The following is a 17,055-nucleotide window of genomic DNA, read 5'->3' as shown; positions in this document are numbered from 1 at the left end:
CCTTCTTGTCGAACGTTATGGCGCCGGATTTGGTGGGTATTATATGTAAGCAACAGTGTCTTTATATCGTCTAGCCTAGAGATTGTGTACTTAACCATGTCATTAGATTAATGATGTACACCACGCTGCTATCTACGGTCGACCCCCACACATTAATCCAGACTTTTTCGACGTTAGCCCATTAGCCGAGAGTGATCTCCAAGATTACGAGTACTCCCCATTTTCTTTGACAGACGAGTTCATGTCGTATGAAAGCAAGCCATATCTTATTCTGCTTGCTGATTTATCTTGTCGAGGTATGACCATCTACGTAGAACAATACAACTTTCCGCTCATAATTGGCAGCTGCTCGTTGTATTATTGCAAAATACTCATCCAATGATGATCTCGACACCAAGCAGAGATGGTACAACGAACTACTCAAATTTGAGAACACCTTGCCACCTCGATTTTCAACATTACCGTCTCGTATCGCATTGGACCGCGGCTTCTGGCCGGCTTTGATACATCTATATCACATGTACCGTTTCCCGTAATGCTTCCTCTACCCCTTCAATGCCTAACAAAGTGTAATAGTGAGTATCAAGTTGTTTTCTACCGCGGGCTCGCAGACTGTGCCGACAGTAGTGTTCTAGTTGCACTTGCGGGAAAGGCCACTCGCATTCTGGAAGATCTGCTCGCCTCTGGCTCTCTATACCGTGCGCCATTCCATGTGTAAGTTACTGATCAAGTTCATTGGAAACTCCAGATGACTGACAGCATTTTAGACTGCCTGCAATTTTCTCTTCAACAACCATACATATCATTCAAAGCCGTAGAAAAGGGTCCCATATCGGAGTACTCTCTGAAAACAGAGCACGCTTAGCTTTGAGAATTCTGAGAGGGTTTCAGGATGCCTGGCCGAATGTCCTTTACATTCGCAATCTCTTGGAGCGCCTCCTCAAGAATTCATCAAACCATGGATCTGACGCCGAGGGAGACACGAGTAACACCTACTCAACACAGAATCCAGAGCCCACAAGGACTTTTACAGGACACAGAGAGTACAATGGGGGAGATCCGGTGGTAGTGGAGGTCATATCTCCTCTGGATACAGCGGAACAATTAGATGACCATGTATACAACCTCCTCCTCACGCCAGCCATGCCATTGTTTTCTTTCAACAACCTGGCTGAGGATGTGGGGTTGGGGCCAGACTTCTGGGCTCTAGATCAAGTTAGTGAAGGGTCTTTTTGATAAGCTAGTCTCCTGGTTCAAAAGATATCGATATGTATGGAGTGATGTTGCTCGAGCTCTTATGCAATCTTTTTTGAATCAAGACGGTATCGAAGATGATGTTATACTAAACAAGCCCTCCTGTTCCAGCACGTTTGGGTCCCCATGGTCTGTATTTACCTGGCCTTCCTGGCTTCTCGTATTTCCTATCTTCTGAAAAACAGAACGAATGCAGTTTCAGCGTTGGTGATTATGACTCGAGGCACAGTCCATTCAGATTAGGGGGCGTTATTCGATGGAATTCCACGAACAATTCACTAAGCTTATGACTAATAGACATGTGTGATGCTTCCTCATTCGACTCGATCCAGGTTAGCGACGCCTCCTTATTCCACGCAAACGCGCCCTATAAACGTGACAATTGACATGATACGGAGACAAAGCCGAAAACAAATCTGCTGATTCACAAGCCAAACACTAGGAAGACGACTTTTTTGCCAACTTATTTGATTTTTGTATTAAAACAAACTTTAGCCATTGCTTTCGATCGCATGCAGAGAAATCACTAGTCTCATGATGAAGCGCCAGTAATGGCATCAAATAGCAGCAAACAGTACGACAAACTTTCATGACTAAACGCCTTTGAATTATGAGTCAGGGCCTGGCGAAGCCTAGCTACTTAAGGAGGAAACTTGGCCCAGATATCAATACAGACTCTATCCTTACACCTAATTGATAGAGCTCAGTTGTCCGCGTGATGGCTCGTGCGCCGAAATGTAGTAGAAGACATAAAACCATTCACTCCGATGATAGGGATTCCTCGCATGACTTATACTAAGATCCCCTGCACTTACTATATGCTTCCAACATAGCTCATGATGTTTTTCATCGTCCAATATACACGAAAGCTCTACAAAACTATCAAATATCCCTTGTCGAGGATCATTCCTGGCACAAAGAATCAGACCCGGAAGTAATAGACTGGTTGAGAAGCCGACATATGAGGCATCAAACAGCAATATTCCCCGACTACTTCCTTCTCCATGCTGGCTGACATTCGGTTGCCGGGGAAAAGGTCGTAGATGCTACAATTCAGATTGTCTCTATCTTCATTCTATCGTAGCTGGAGCAATCCAAGAGGGGTTTAGAATGCCCCTGACGGACGGAAGGCTTTTGCTGCAAGGCGGACGATGTGTGCCGCTTTGAGTATAAACATACGAGCCACGGTCAGATGCAGCCGAAGTCTAATCGTCCGTGATAGGTATATTATACTTTGGCCTACCAGTCTCAAACGAGATAATTTTTTAAGCTCAAAGAACACTACGAATCCAGGACTGAGGGATTGTGCTAATCTAAGAGATTTGGCAAGACTTCGTGATGAATTATGTATATGAATTTATCTCCTGTGTTCAAAGTCATATATCTGCTATCTGTTCTTGTCTTATCGGAGGTTATACATATGCTTTTCGGTATCTAGACACTGAAAGACTCAAGCTAAACATACTATAGTTGCGAGTTGAAAACATTTGGATCGTAGCGACAACGACCACCCACATATATCAACTACGTCACACCTGGCCAGGAGTCGGCTTAAAGGAGCAGGGTGAATTATACTCTTGTCCATGAAGCAATTGTTTATACGGGATAAGTTGCTGTTACACCTCAAGTGGAGCTGTGCGTACACCTCCATTTTATATTGACCTTACAAATTTTTTCAAATTCTTCCCGGCAGGACCTAGGTTAAAAAGGGTTGGAAAATAGCCTGCGGAGCATATAAGAAGCCATCAGCTGTTTCATTATATGACCTTTGTTGACAGCCTTATATTTACGGCGATATTGTTTATAAAATGTTCAGAGGAAATAGAAAATTCTCACCGCACTTATTGTCTCCACCACAAAACAGCTCTCACGTTTCCTTCCACCCTGAGAATTTAGGCTTTCTTTATCTCTCTACAAATCAGAATCTCATAATTTTCGGAAACCTGATTCCGTTATGTGTCACGTTGAGTTCTGTTGATCATGAATCGACCCCCAAGTGAGAAGGCAGCCGGAGGACCGGCAATAGAGCGCCTGGTGAAGGTAAGTAGGATGACTTTTTCGCCGGTGAACATATAAGGATTTCAGGCTGACTTGCCATAAGGCTCTTCTTGACTTGGCCGACGAAAAACATCTTGTCTTACGACGACGTCTTCGACAACGCCATGTGATCAACAATTCACCTTGTGATTCGTTGCCTATTCCAGTTTTGAGATGGTGGGTGGTTCTTCAATGGTTTAAACCTTTCTCTTGGGTCATTATCATCTTGACAACTTTGGGCCTTCTAGCATGAGGTCAACACTAAGAAACCAAGTGAATTTCCCAAACACAGGAAAGTTTTCGTTCAAAGGCCGAATTCCAAACTTCAGATGGCGGTTTTCAGCAAACCAGCATATGGTTAGCCTGCCTCAACATCGTCATTTCATTCACCTCTGATACTCCAATTTTCTATGTATATATATATATCTCTAATAATATCACAATCTTTCCCTTCCAAGCTTACCACCCAGCTCAAGATCATTTCCATACGAGAAACGTATATTGTCTTCTCTTTGTACCCCCTCGCCACAGTTCAGCGACTATCGAGTGGCAACACAGCCAGAAAGGTTCTTTCAAGCATTCTCTGTGATCATGTCGGAGAATAACGAAGATACAGTTGACATCCTGATAGAGGTAAATTTTGCAGTGTTGCAAACAACTTCCCATTTTCATCTAGCTAATTTGAGCTCACTCAGGTTCTATATAAGTTACGAGATGAAGACAGATTGTCTGTGGAGGATGTATGCGACATTTATCAATCCATCGAAGGGAAAATTAAAGGTCATCGAGCTAAGAAGCTGGTAACCCTCGCAACAGATCCTGACAACTACTTGGATGACGATTAAGGCTTTCCTGAAAAACAAGAGCAGCTCAGCTCTCCATCCGCAACGCTCGGTCAGCAGAAGCAGAACCTCGAAGGGGAGATATCCCAACACATGCAACCAGAGGCTCCAAGAGTGAGTAACTGAAGCTAGCCGGAACGTGTTTCTCAGCTAACACTGTTTATTTTGAAGAGGCACCTTGACGTAGCCGCGCTAAATGACCCAGGGGCAATGATATGCCCTTGGTGGCTGACATTTGGGGGAAAGGGAAAAGGGCCTGGTTGTTCACAGCGAGGCCACCATTACCCTTACCTACATGCAAACCCAGCACATTTGCCACAAGAGCGACTAGAGTGTCCATTCTGGCGCGCTGGACATTGTTTCAAGGGCCAGAGTTGTTTGTTTGCGCACTGCCATACTAGACACGGCCAGGTTCAGAAGAAACCCGAGGAAAAATAGTTGCTTCCCGTTATTATTCATCATTAATTGATATTATGCCTCAATCAATAACCCGAAGCGAGAATGCCACAACGTGGAGTGACATCAGAGAGAGTGAATTACAAGGTGGAAATATGACACGGAGACAGGTCAAGAAGTTACTCTGCAACAAATTTCACAAGATAAGAAAGGACGATCACATTAGTTTCATTGACATTACAAACCATACCTAGCCCATAAGAGATAAGAAATTCAGATCAGGAAAATCAATCTTAGGGGGGATATGCCTGGGTAGGCTCCCTCTCAGTTCAATTTCTTAAGGAATCAGTACCTAGGTAGCCTCTAGAGCTTCTAAAACGCCTCTTTTGCAGGTCAAGGCTGCTCCGAGCGATGCTAGCCCTAGCATATGCCGTCGGTCACGTCAATGCAAGGCCCAGCGTCGCATAATGCCATATTAGAAGCACTTTCAGAAGCGTTTTCATTGACTTAAGCGATTTTAGCTCCCTTCAAGTTTGACCTGGAGGAGCTGTAACGTTGGTTACGTTGATCGTAGTTTCCGTCATTGAGGTTTCAGGAGAACGACAACGTTCTTGCCTAGGTAGTGACAGGAGACCTTTGTATTGACTACCACCAAGAAGGCAGCCAGATACCTACTTTGACCGTGTTAGGATCGTAGCCAAGAAAACACCTCAGCCCCATTCATGAAGATTCCTACTATCCTAGCCTTCGTAAACCACGTTGCAAAAGAGTCTGACACCACAGCACTAAAGACATCCCCAAGACCTCGCATATTGCTCAATAACCACAAGAATGCACGCAGCTTTGATCAAAGCTTGGGGCGATACCCCAGTATGGACCGTGGTCCCCGATCTTCCAGCTCCAACCGCGAATCAACTACATCTTCGGGTCCTCGCTGCCGGCTTGCACCGTGTGGTTCACTCTATCGCTAACGGCGCCGACGCACCATACAGTATCCTTCCTCATACCCCCGGCGTGGACGGTGTTGGTCTCGATGAAGCCACAGGCACGAAATATTACTTCTCCACGCTCAGAGCTGGCTCCTTTGCCGAATACGTCAACGTTGACAAAAACGCAACGTTCCCTCTAGCTCCCGACGCCAATCATATTTTGGTCGCCGGCATGATGAATCCAGCTGCTTGCAGTTGGATGGCTCTCAAGAAACGCGTCAACATAGGCACCCAGGAGCTCCCCCCTGACTGGAGTCTTCTCATCCTGGGGGCCACAACCATGAGCGGCCAAATTGCTTCGTCAATTGCGAGACACCTCGGCGCGAAGAGAATCATTGGGGCCGCAAGAAATTCAAATGCACTCGACCGAATCCCCGAGCTAGACGAACGCATGCCCATGCGAGACGAACCGAGCGATGGATGCTTCGATCAGATTGGGCACGTAGATGTCGTTCTCGATTACGTTAGCGGACCATACCCAGAGGCTGTCATCAAAGCACTGCAGCCTCAGAGAGAAATTGTCTACCTTCATGTTAGTATCATGTCGGGAGACGAGGAGTTTAGAGTTCCGACGCGCTTTCTACGCGCCAAACGTGTCACAATTCGTGGTTGTGGCCCTGGCTCTTGGGATCCTAGCGAATTGGCCGACGAGACGATGAATATGTTGGAGATGTTTGGAAGCTTGAAGACTGACGGCTTCGCCATCACCGCCAAGTTCAGCGACATCGAAGATATCTGGGATGATACGAGCGAGAGTCAGAGGAGGCTTGTCTTGGTTCCCTGATCTAGACGAACCAGTAAACCTCAAGGGGTTTAATACAATTTGATCCCTAGACTCAAAATCACACACCAGCGGCATTTCAGGAGATCCGTATAGCTAGACTCAAAATCAACCTAGGAAGTATATCTAACGCTACTCCTCAATGCACATTTGCTGTTCAATCTACCACTATGTTCTACAGTCCAAACAGTATCCCAGAGATGACACGAACATGCCACGCCATTCCGCAAGCAGTATAGATTTCAAGACGCAATTGTGATTTCTATTCCCTTTAATCACTACATTCGTAGCTAGCGATATGGTTCGAATGAGTGAAGGCTAAAGGCGAATGCTGAGGTTCGCTTGATTTAGCGTGCTTCATTCCGCCTCCATCGCACTGTTGTAATGTCTAAAATTGAGCCATCTGGGCTTCTGTATGATGGGGCTTGCAAGAGATGACAGCTTGATCTTGGCACTTATCGACACGTTTCGAGACTGCGGCGGGAAGCGCAAGTGCTCTTTTGCGGTGCAAAAAAACTTCTGCGGAAAATGTGCGCCACAGACACACATGGCCGACCGCGAACGCTCACGTTCAAGCTCACGTTACGTCGTCCGCAGCGGATGAGACAGTCAGGCTGTTTGGAATGCCATGCTGGAGGACTAAAGAGTGGCGGTAATATGAAAGCCAAGTAAACAAGTCGTGTTGAAAGTGGTGGAGAGATCCTGGTTTGACCTGATGGCAAGCGGATGGAGATGCGGAGCAGGTTTCGCGATGCGGTGCGATACGGTACAGTGCGGTCTAATCTAATCTGATATAGCAACACAAGCAGCTCCTAGAACCACTAGCACCAACTTCGAGAAGGGGTTATGCGCCTCGCTGCGACAAGCTCTTGCGGCAACTTGTCACTGTCGCCGATGTCCGGTAAGGTGAACCGACTAGCGGTAAGATGAGCCTACTAGATGGCTGGCATGCACGTCCGTAATGGCATCTGCGGCTGCTAACTCTGCCTACTGATCACGTATGTCTCTATCTAGGTATGACTACTTCCTAGGCTGCCCTACTAGAATGGGACCGTCGTATTTTGAGGGCAGGCAAGAATAGGCAATCAAAAGCAGTACACCAGTGCACGAGGAGACAAGCGAACACCAGGCACGGCCAAGGCAATTTCAAGGACATGATTTCCACATCATTTAATGAGGTACCGTGTACCGTTTGTAGAGACATGAGACCACACTGGGACCAGTTGAATGCAAATTGACTCAGTACTGATTGGTACTATCATCATTAGTCCGTTGGTTGTGCGTATCATGCATCGATGGCTGCTCAAGCCTTCCATCACTATGTACATGCTACGAAGGAGGAACAGAGCCCACAATAATCACCATCATGCCTTGAGTACTGAGCCCAACATCGGCGAGTCCTACATATCCCCATTCATCAGCATCCGACATGGTTGACCATACGGATTCACGTACGGTTTTATCGTTTCGAGCTTATATTATAGATTAAAGTCAAATAATAATAGTCTTCGGCACGAACTTCTCAGTGCTAACAATGTGGCCCGGACAATATTCATATATTGCTTACAGCTATGATCCTACTGGCGTCGGCATCTGCGGCTTGCCCTTCGCCTTCGGCGTCCTTGTCGGTTGTATTCTGACGCTTGGCAGCCTGTCTCCACGTAAACGCCGTGGCGGTATCAAACCGCTTCTCTTGGTCGCTTCATGCCTGATGACGCTGGGCTGTGGCGCCATGGCTTCGGCTCGCAGAGAAAGCCTCGCCAATGTCTATGCTGCTTTGTGGTTGCCGGCCTTGGGGTCGGCGGTATTGCTGTGCCAGCCTGGGTCGTTGCGCGGGTTGTCTGTCCGGACGACCTGATTGCCACCGCCGCGGCGTTTACGTTGACCATTCGCGTTGTCGGGGTGCTGTGGGATATGCGATCTACTACATCTTCAGGGGTAGCCTCACTGAGAAGCTGCTCGAGCATTTAGTCCTTGTGGCTGTTGAGAGCGCCTTCATGAGGAAGATGTGTCAAAGGTGATAGGCTTCATGGTGGGCTCGCTTCTTGCACCAATGCGTGGTATTCAAGGGGTTACCCCGGAGATTTTCAACAAGCTCGTCCTGGCTGGACAGGTGGCGTATGCGGAGGCCTATCCATACGTGTATTATTGCAGCATTGGATATGGTGTTATATCGATAGTTGCTAGCTTATTCGTCGACGACGTGTCGCAGTACATGGATGACCGTGTGGCTGTTGTCTTTCGCTAGATCTCAATGTCAGCAGCCGGCTGATTGTCAGTATGGCAGAATCTGTTAGTTTGAGAGGGGCCTTTGACATCTTGTCACGCGGAACATGGGTTGAGAGCTTGACTGGCTGACAGTCCAGCATGTGGTGGATGATGCAGCGAATCTTGATGCTATTGCTTGAATTTATAATTGTGAGCTGGGAACCTCTCCGAAACGATATTGTGCCCAGCCGAAGCTGCCTTCCTGCATCGTCCACGTTTGCTTTCCCGCGTCGTCTCCCGCCGCACCGGCAGCGACATGAATGGGCATCAGATGGTCCATCCACGGATGTGCTTGCTTCGCGTCCGGCCGCCTGCAGATTTCAGCCATCTTCTTCTGGCGCTCGCTCGGCGGGGCCTCAGCGGCCTCCTTCAGCGCGTTGTCGAAGGACACGCTGTACGGCATCGGTTCGCCGTCAAAGACGAGCTCCCGTAAATTGTGCACAGACATCCCTGCGCCGATGATTACAACACCTTCTTCTCGGAGTGGAGCAACCGCTTTCCCAAGCCGGTAGTGGGCGTCAGGATCCTCGGAGTGGTAGAGTGAGACCTGCACCAAAGGAACATTCAAGGGGTTCTCCTCCGGATGAAAGGCTTGTGGTAGCTGTTAGTAAATGCTCCTCTTGGTAAATCTTTCCCACGGTTGGCCAATTACGGCCTTGTAAAGAAATGCAATTGTGACTTACCGACATGGAATCCAGCCCATACGCCATGGTCGAGACCTCGCGAAACTCCTTCGGCCTTGATGCCAGCTTGGCTGAGCAAGTCTAAGACGTGGCTAGCCAACTGCGGACTACCCCGATTGGGGTATTTGGCTTTGTAGTAATGATCCGGGAAGCCGTAAAAGCTATATCCGCATATCAGTGATCATCATTCTGTGGAAGTGGCTTATCACGTACTCGTAAATGAGATCAGTGTGCTCAGCTTGATTGACTCGTATCGAGTTCGGCGTGGCTTGCCAGTGGCCCGAAAAGACAACCACCGCCTTGGGCTTGACCTTCTGTGTGATCTCGCGACCGATCTCCTGAAGCACGGGATACACAGGATGCTCGGTGTTGTACTGGACAGTTGGCTGTGGAAGGATCGTTAGGCCAGCGTCTCTATATTTATCTCGCTACGTGTGTAGGGCTGACAGGCGGGAGGGGCACTTACGCCGCCGTGGCTAAAAAAGTAGACGGGAGTCTTCTTCGCCATGCCGGTGGTCGCTGCTGGTGTTGAGTAATCACGTCGGGAGAGGAATGAGGCTACCGCAGCGAAGGCTTTTGAAGATGACGATGTCCAGCTCGAGAACATGGGCGAAGACCGGATATAAGGCGTCGAGAGCAACGCGGCTACAATTGCGACAGCGAGTGACGCCACTACTAGCAGGCCTCGTGGAGATCGCGTGCTACCCATCAAGACCACGCCAATGGCTCCCTATGTGTGTGGCAATTATAGATAGATTTCCCTCCTCAGCTTCACCGGAAGTATGAAGGATGATTGATTATATTCATAATCTTCCAAATCTCTGCGAATTTGTCAGGCCATGTCTCGTCCTCAGTGGAGCTCGATTATTCAATGATCACTTAAGACGAGCCAGCTCTCCAAAAATGAGTGCTACTGTGGATAATGAAGCCCCCTGCGGAGCCATTATGAGCGCCTCAGGGGCGCTAGTGCAAGGGCTGCCGCGCGCGCCTCGAGCCGAGCGGCCCCCAGAATCCGCAAATTCCTCTGGGAGCTGAGACTGCGGCTGAGGGGGGCCAACACACGCACACTCAAACATCGATCCTGTAGCGCTCCAGTGTATCAAGACGGCGGTGGTCCATCTATTGCTCCCGACCCAGCGCTCCTTTATCTACTCCAGAGTGCCGTATTGCCGCTCGCGATTCCGGATCCGGTCTCCTTACTCTCTGTTTTTCGCGTCTCGAATTGACGACTCTGCTTTGCCCCACGTACCGTACACCCGAGCCCCTCACTAACGCAATCGGCACCCGCATCCCGAGGTGCTTGAAAGGCATACACACGTACGTACGTACACACACACTCACATACCGACAGAATGGCCCTCCGATACGCCTCACCTCTTGTCTTTCCGGCTGTCAAGGCCCATACCGCAACGGTCATCTTCGCGCACGGCCTCGGCGACACCGGCCATGGCTGGGCATCGGCGGTAGAGAACTGGCGGCGCCGTTCACGGCTTGACGAGGTCAAGTTCATCCTGCCTCACGCACCACAAATCCCTATCACCTGCAATGTAAGTCTCCGCCAATACGGGGACTCTCCCGGGCATCATGTGATTCATGGCTAGCGTCAGCCGGAGATTCACCCGTCAGAGTGGCGACAGTGCTGTGAGACGTTCATCAACTGATCATTCATGTCTGGATTAGGGCGGCTTCAGAATGCCAGGCTGGTTTGATATCGTAAGTTCTCGACCACCTAACTACCCCTGATTATTTCATCATGCACCGTTGCTAAACTCCACGCAGGCCGTGCTTGACGGCGAGATAGAGAGCATGTGCGCCAACGAGGACGCGGCGGGCATCACGGCCAGCCGGGAGTACCTGCACGGGCTGATCCAGAAGGAGATCGACGCCGGCATCCCGGCGGACCGCATCGTGCTCGGCGGCTTCAGCCAGGGCGGCGCCATGTCCATCTTCGCGGGGCTCACCGCCAAGGTCAAGCTGGCGGGCATCGTGGCCCTGTCCTCGTGGCTGCTGCTGAGCATGCAGTTCCGCGAGCTGCTGCCCAAGCCCGAGTTCAACAGGGACACGCCCATCCTCATGCTGCACGGCGACTCGGACCCGCTGGTGCGCACCGAGCTGGGCAAGCTGTCGTACTCGACGCTGAATGCCATGGGCTACGATATCTCGTGGAAGGAGTACCCGTGAGTTTGACACGCGATGGCTTGGCGCTGGCCTATATAACGTTACATGTGGACGGTGGTGCTAACAGGGATGACAGGGGCATGGGCCACTCTGCATGTCTCGAGGAGCTCGATGATGTCGAGACGTTCCTTGGAAAGCGTCTGCCGCCGAAGGACGGGGCTGCAGCAGAGGAGACAGGCAAGTCAGAGCTATAAATTTAGCCCTATGCAAGCGCCACCTCCGGCTCACATCATCTGACTGCATGGACTTTTGCGTTCACGGAAGTACAAGGCTTTTGACCTGTCTTGGAGGCTGCTTAGCCGAAGGTAGAGGTGGATGATTGGCCGACTGAGGTGTTATGCTGGGGACTTGCGTCCCAGATCTGCCGCCCAAGGTTCTGAGCATGGCACACTGGGACGGGTCTCTTAACCAGCCCCTCATGTGGGCTGACATACCGTGCTTTCAAAGCGGGTGACTCCTGCATAGCTACTTTAGACAGCATGTGGCGCCGAGGAGAAACTCGATCTGCTAGACAGGGCGGCATGGGAAAGGCACGCCCTGGCTCGTTTGTTGTGGATATGGCGCACAGTGTTATGACAGATACGATCCCGCATTAGGGGTTGCTTTTTGCATAGAGGCAGTCCAGCCATATAGAGGACAATTCATTTATATATCACTCATGAGAAACTGCAGCATCAGGCCACAAGTTCGCCTTCAACTGCTCGACACCGTTCAAATGGCCTGGGATCGTTTAAGAAGCAAACTAGGGTAAACTTATTAAGACCGTCTTGGCCGCCTGTATTGGAAGCTCTCCAGGGTGGAGTTTCTCGTTTTATGATCACAATTTCATGCGAGGACATTGCACGCCAGTGTTGCCTGCCGATATAGGCAGGTATAGAGGTATTCCACGCCAATAAGGGCAATGCCTGCGATGCTCAGTTGGAAGCCAATCGTGCCTAACCTCTGGTTAGCTAGATTGAGCCTGGACGACAAAGAAAATAGCTAGTAATCTTCAAGTGATCGACTCCCGTTAAAGTCTGTACTCAGGGCTCCCTTTCCTTGCTCTTTCCCCCTCCTTTGATGCTATCTGTAGTAGACCTAATTAAGACCACTTTTATCTATTTGATATCCTGGAAATTCAATTAGTGACAGCAATTACTTATGTGATGACAAGGGTTTTTTCTCATATAGTTTATAAGATGTGTGTTAAGGAACTTATGAACGAAATGAACGAAAGGCAAGGACTAAATTGTGACATAGCTGGCTTTACCAGCTATGCAGACTCCTGCCGCTGGGTGACGGCCACTTGGTCATCTGCCGATATTGGCCGGTCTAGACAGTATATTGCAACGCTGTGCTACTACTATTCGGACGTGTTTTTTCTGATATGTTTCGCGGTGTAGGGTAAGGATCTGCAAAATAGGTATATATCGAGAAAGTTGTGTCCAAACCGAGCATTAGCTAAGCCGATGAGCAAAACCGATCGGGTTTGATGGGCCTATTCCGGCATGCGAACACGAACTGATTCGCTTTCCGCAGTCTTGGCATGTAGGCGATCAAAACAAGTTCGTGAATTTACGGAGTTCCTGTTTCGGACAAGACATGGGCGTGCAGACGTGCTCAAACGATGTTTGATATCGAAGTTGGGGGCAGAAGCGTGCAGTGGCAGTAAATAAGCTTATACAAGCTTGGAAGTTGTGTCGATGGGCGATGTCAACGATTGGGCCGGTCGTTCCCATACGAGCCTTAGTGCCGTCCGGCGTCCACCTGTCTATAACATTAATGTGGTCCCGGAGAGCGGCGGCGCAACGACCGGGGGGGGGGGGGGGGTGGCTTTTGGTGTATGGACAATAAGCGAGCATCGCCTTCCAAGGTTCCCAAGGTTCCAAGGTTGTCTTAAAGAATCTTATCTCTCGTTAGGGCTGGGACTGCGCCATAAGGCTGCATAGGAGATACAACGTTAAAACAAGCGAACTCACGGCCCCTTGCGGAGCGTGCGGCCGTGATGCGATGGCCGTTACTCAGTAGAGAGATGGAGCGACGTGGCGTGTGCTTGTGCATCTCCGACTTTCCGGCTCATCATCGGCTTACAACTGGGCGCTCTATGTCGGTATGTCGGTACGCAGAATGTACTTTGGTGGAAAGGCGTTTAAGCTTATTCGATCGACTGCTGTGGCGCCTGCAGTTTCAGTGGTGGTCATCCCAGATTTAAGCTTCAAGCGAGCACTAACGTTAACGGTATTGCATGTCCAGTCTTGCCCAGTGTCGAGCCAGTTCAAGACCAGGGCAGATGCGGTTTCTGCAGATTCAGGGGCCATCTATTGGCTGGCCTTTACGAGCCTGTCCGGCCGGGTTGCTCTCATGGCTTAGGTAAATTGATGACAGGGTTAATTGCCTTAACACCGAAGGCGTTAGCAATGACAGTCAGCAGGAAGCTGCATTTTCAGATACTTGGAATGCTTCCAGAACGGGCCAATTTGCCCAATCACTGACGCGGCTTGGGGTCCATGTGGATGCTGGGGATGTGAGGAGCCAGGACTATCCCGACATCAGCCCTGCCATACAATGCAGTACCATGCAATTTGTAGTGCGTGTGCCGCCAACCAAGATGGGCCATGTTTATTTCTGATGCTGCAGTAATAGTAGGCGGAGGTAGTGAAGTGATCTGTCCCATCATGGTGGTTAGTATTCATGGCCAATGATAGCCCGCTCCATCTTCGCATCCCCCTGCCCGGATTTAGCTGCGTCGGCTGATGACATCCACCTCCTTTCTCCCCAATCTCTCAAGGCAACATCTCGAATCAAGCCATCTTGTTGCAAATGCACCTTGAATAGGACATGATGTCACATTGCCTGGTCTCGAATCGACTAGACGTTGTTCTTCGCCAAGAAGCTCCATGAGGCAGAGCTTCTCTTTTCTCGGCCCTGATTCGAGAAATCCCGATCAGGGATCGTCGCCCGTCTGCACTGTCATCAGCACCGGAGAATACTCCCATCTCCGGAATTCCGTGAAACGGTCCGCTCGTGCCCGCCCGCCAAAGGCTGTGATTACTTAACAGACACGATAGCCTTGCGTGAGGCCGTGTTATTCTTCAAGGTCAGTCCACATGTTAACTGACATACCTACACCCAAAGTTATTCATCAGATGTTAGATGCCTCTTCCTTCTATTGCTTCTGCTTCCTCTTCTACAGCTCTAGTACTACTGCCAATGGGTTCGTTCTTCAGACCAGTCTCAAGCCGCAATATTGAGGTACCAAAACGGAAACGCCTGAGCGGCCCCAAAGTTCGCACCGGCTGTATCACATGCAAGAAGAGACACGTCAAGTGCGACGAGAAGAAGCCCAAGTGCGAGAGGTGTGAGAAGGCCTTCATACAATGTGATGGCTACGTCGGTGCGGAGGAGCTTAGACCGGCAAAGGTCGAGCCTCTTCCGCCTCCGCCAAACACCAAAGGACGTCCAATCCTCCCGAGACCCAGAGCAGCGGAGCAATCTGCGAGTGAGCTCGAGAGCCCTCAATTAAGTCCCATACAATCATTGTCGTTATACGCCTCGCTTCAGGGCAATGATACGATGTACTTTGACCTCTTCCAGCATCGGCTGGTACGGGACCTTTCCGGATTCCATCGCTCCAACTTCTGGTCTCGGACAGTGTTGCAGGGGATGATGACGGATGATTGCGTGCGGCACTCGGTGCTTGCCATTGGAGCGCTATCACAAGGCCTCTATGTTGCCTCAAATCCGTCGGAGGGCGACTCCCCAGGACCACCAAATGCCGTGGCCCATCGAGTTCACTCAGTATTGAATGAGCATCATCAAGCCGCTTTATATCACCACACAAAGGCTGTAGCCATGTTCAGGCAACGAATAGAAGGAAATTCCAGCAGGATCACTCCCAGAACTACCATGATTGCCACAATCCTCTTCGTGGCGTTTGAGTTCCTCCAAGGGAACGTACAAGCGGCAGACAGCCTCATAACGAGCGGCCTCCTACTCCTCAAGGACTCCGTCTCCATAATACAAGGGGCCAAGCGTCGACGGCGCCCCAAGACGCTGACGAAGATGGAGAAGCTCCAGCGGACGTTCGACGATGGCATGGACGAGCTCGAGTACCTGCTCCCCCGGCTGTCGGCCGTGACGGGGTTCAGCGCGTTCTGTATCCCGCAGCACGACCCGGCTAGGGAATTACTCCCATCCATCCTCGCGCCTGGTGCCCGGTCCGACTTCCCGGAGCTTGGCTTCACGACCTTTGAGCGGGCCACGCAGATGTGGAGCGAGTTCGAGCCTCGTGGCCTCATGTTCGTGGCGCGCCATCTCTCGATGACGCTGAGAAATATTCCATTCGACATGGCTCAAGCGCAGCGTGAGCAGGCCGAGTTTATCATTCTCCTATACCAATGGCGGGACTTATTCGAGGGGTATGTCCGCACTTTCGCAGAGCAGAGCAGCGCCGGTCTGGCAGGCGTAGGCGTCGATACTTTGAAACAGTGTATTATCTCGGGCAACGAGCAGATGCGGGAGCTGCGCATGCTGCAGATCCACTGCCTCTTACAGATCATCTTCATGTCGTGCTGTCTCGACCACACCGGATTAGCCTTCGACGGCTTCATGGCCGAGTACCGCGAGCTACTGGACCGTTGCCGCTCGTTCCTGGCGGAGCAGCCCAACAACGTGGGCTTCACGCTCGACTACGGCGTGATCCCGACGCTGGCGTTCATCATCAGCACGTGCCGCTCGCACGATCTGCGGATGGAGGCGTACGCACTGTGCCAGAGCGTCGAGTGGCGCGAGGGCGCCTGGGACGCCAAGGTCGAGGCGGTGGGCAAGATGGGCCAGATAGCGCTCGAGGAGAGCGGGATGGACGCCAGCGGGTTCATACCGCCGGACTCGAGATACCACTGGACGATGGGGACGTGGGATATGGCGCAGCAGAAGCTGGTTGCCGAGTACACGAGGTTTACGCCGGATGAGTTTGGGCTGCCGGTGCAGGTCAAGGTGGCGCTGGATGTGATATGATATATCACGATTTATGATATATAAGGGGCTCCGTCATGTTAGCATCCGATCTAGACTAAGAATCCCGAATCACTGGTCGAGTTGGGGTCTGGATTAAGTAGACGCAACATCACGGCACAGACTATTAGAGGATCAACGGCAGAGCTTCAAGAGTTGAGTAAGCCTGCCTCATGTACAGCCCCTTTGGCTCTTCTATAAGGAATGAATAATTCAAGTTACAACTCAACACCTCCATTTGGTTACAACGACGGAGCTCAGGTTTCAGTTGTCTTGATCCGGAGCCTGAGTAGGTAGCGTTAAAAAAGGTAGAGAGGCCGGTTATTGAAAAGATATAGCATGTATGAGGCTCGCCTAGTCTATTTCAGGGACCACATAGCGCTGATAAGGACCAACAAGACCGCGTTAGAGCGTTAGAGCGGTTCTGCCCACCCCCACATGCACCCGTTTGAGTCCCTTATCAGCCGCAAGCCGTTGGCCAGGTGCTGCTGATCACAGGCAATTGGAACCCGGTTAGACCAGGATTATTAAATCATCTGAAAGGGATCTTGGGAAAGCCGCTGAGAGCACAACACACACCCTCCGCGAACCCTGATTTTACCTCTCAGCCGAATCTCTTGGTCAGGGCCATCGGG

General features: G+C 50.5%; 4 protein-coding genes across 4 annotated transcripts; 3 read left to right on the top strand and 1 right to left on the bottom strand.

The window, feature by feature from the left end:
- Positions 1-5,360: 5,360 nt before the first annotated feature.
- UCRPA7_5451 (putative quinone oxidoreductase protein) lies at positions 5,361-6,302 on the top strand (the record flags this gene model as incomplete). The annotated part of the gene is made up of 1 exon (XM_007917998.1): positions 5,361-6,302. The coding sequence occupies one exon, from the start codon at positions 5,361-5,363 to the stop codon at positions 6,300-6,302; it is 942 nt and encodes a 313-aa protein (XP_007916189.1).
- Positions 6,303-8,709: 2,407 nt separating this feature from the next.
- On the bottom strand, positions 8,710-9,857 carry UCRPA7_5450 (putative aromatic ring-opening dioxygenase subunit protein; the record flags this gene model as incomplete). The annotated part of the gene is made up of 4 exons (XM_007917997.1): positions 8,710-9,158; positions 9,251-9,411; positions 9,464-9,636; positions 9,717-9,857. 4 exons carry the CDS (start codon positions 9,855-9,857, stop codon positions 8,710-8,712), a joined length of 924 nt encoding a protein of 307 aa, XP_007916188.1.
- A 745-nt stretch (positions 9,858-10,602) lies between these two features.
- Positions 10,603-11,622, top strand: UCRPA7_5449 (putative acyl-protein thioesterase 1 protein; the record flags this gene model as incomplete). Its single annotated transcript, XM_007917996.1, has 4 exons — positions 10,603-10,797; positions 10,931-10,963; positions 11,030-11,427; positions 11,505-11,622. 4 exons carry the CDS (start codon positions 10,603-10,605, stop codon positions 11,620-11,622), a joined length of 744 nt encoding a protein of 247 aa, XP_007916187.1.
- A 3,637-nt stretch (positions 11,623-15,259) lies between these two features.
- Positions 15,260-16,423, top strand: UCRPA7_5448 (putative c6 zinc finger domain-containing protein; the record flags this gene model as incomplete). The annotated part of the gene is made up of 1 exon (XM_007917995.1): positions 15,260-16,423. The coding sequence occupies one exon, from the start codon at positions 15,260-15,262 to the stop codon at positions 16,421-16,423; it is 1,164 nt and encodes a 387-aa protein (XP_007916186.1).
- Between the last annotated feature and the right edge of the window lie 632 nt (positions 16,424-17,055).

Source organism: Phaeoacremonium minimum (assembly GCF_000392275.1).
Source record: "Phaeoacremonium minimum UCRPA7 unplaced genomic scaffold PA7_03_scaffold_413, whole genome shotgun sequence".
Lineage (NCBI taxonomy): Eukaryota > Fungi > Ascomycota > Sordariomycetes > Togniniales > Togniniaceae > Phaeoacremonium > Phaeoacremonium minimum.
This window is presented reverse-complemented; position numbering and strand designations above follow the sequence as displayed.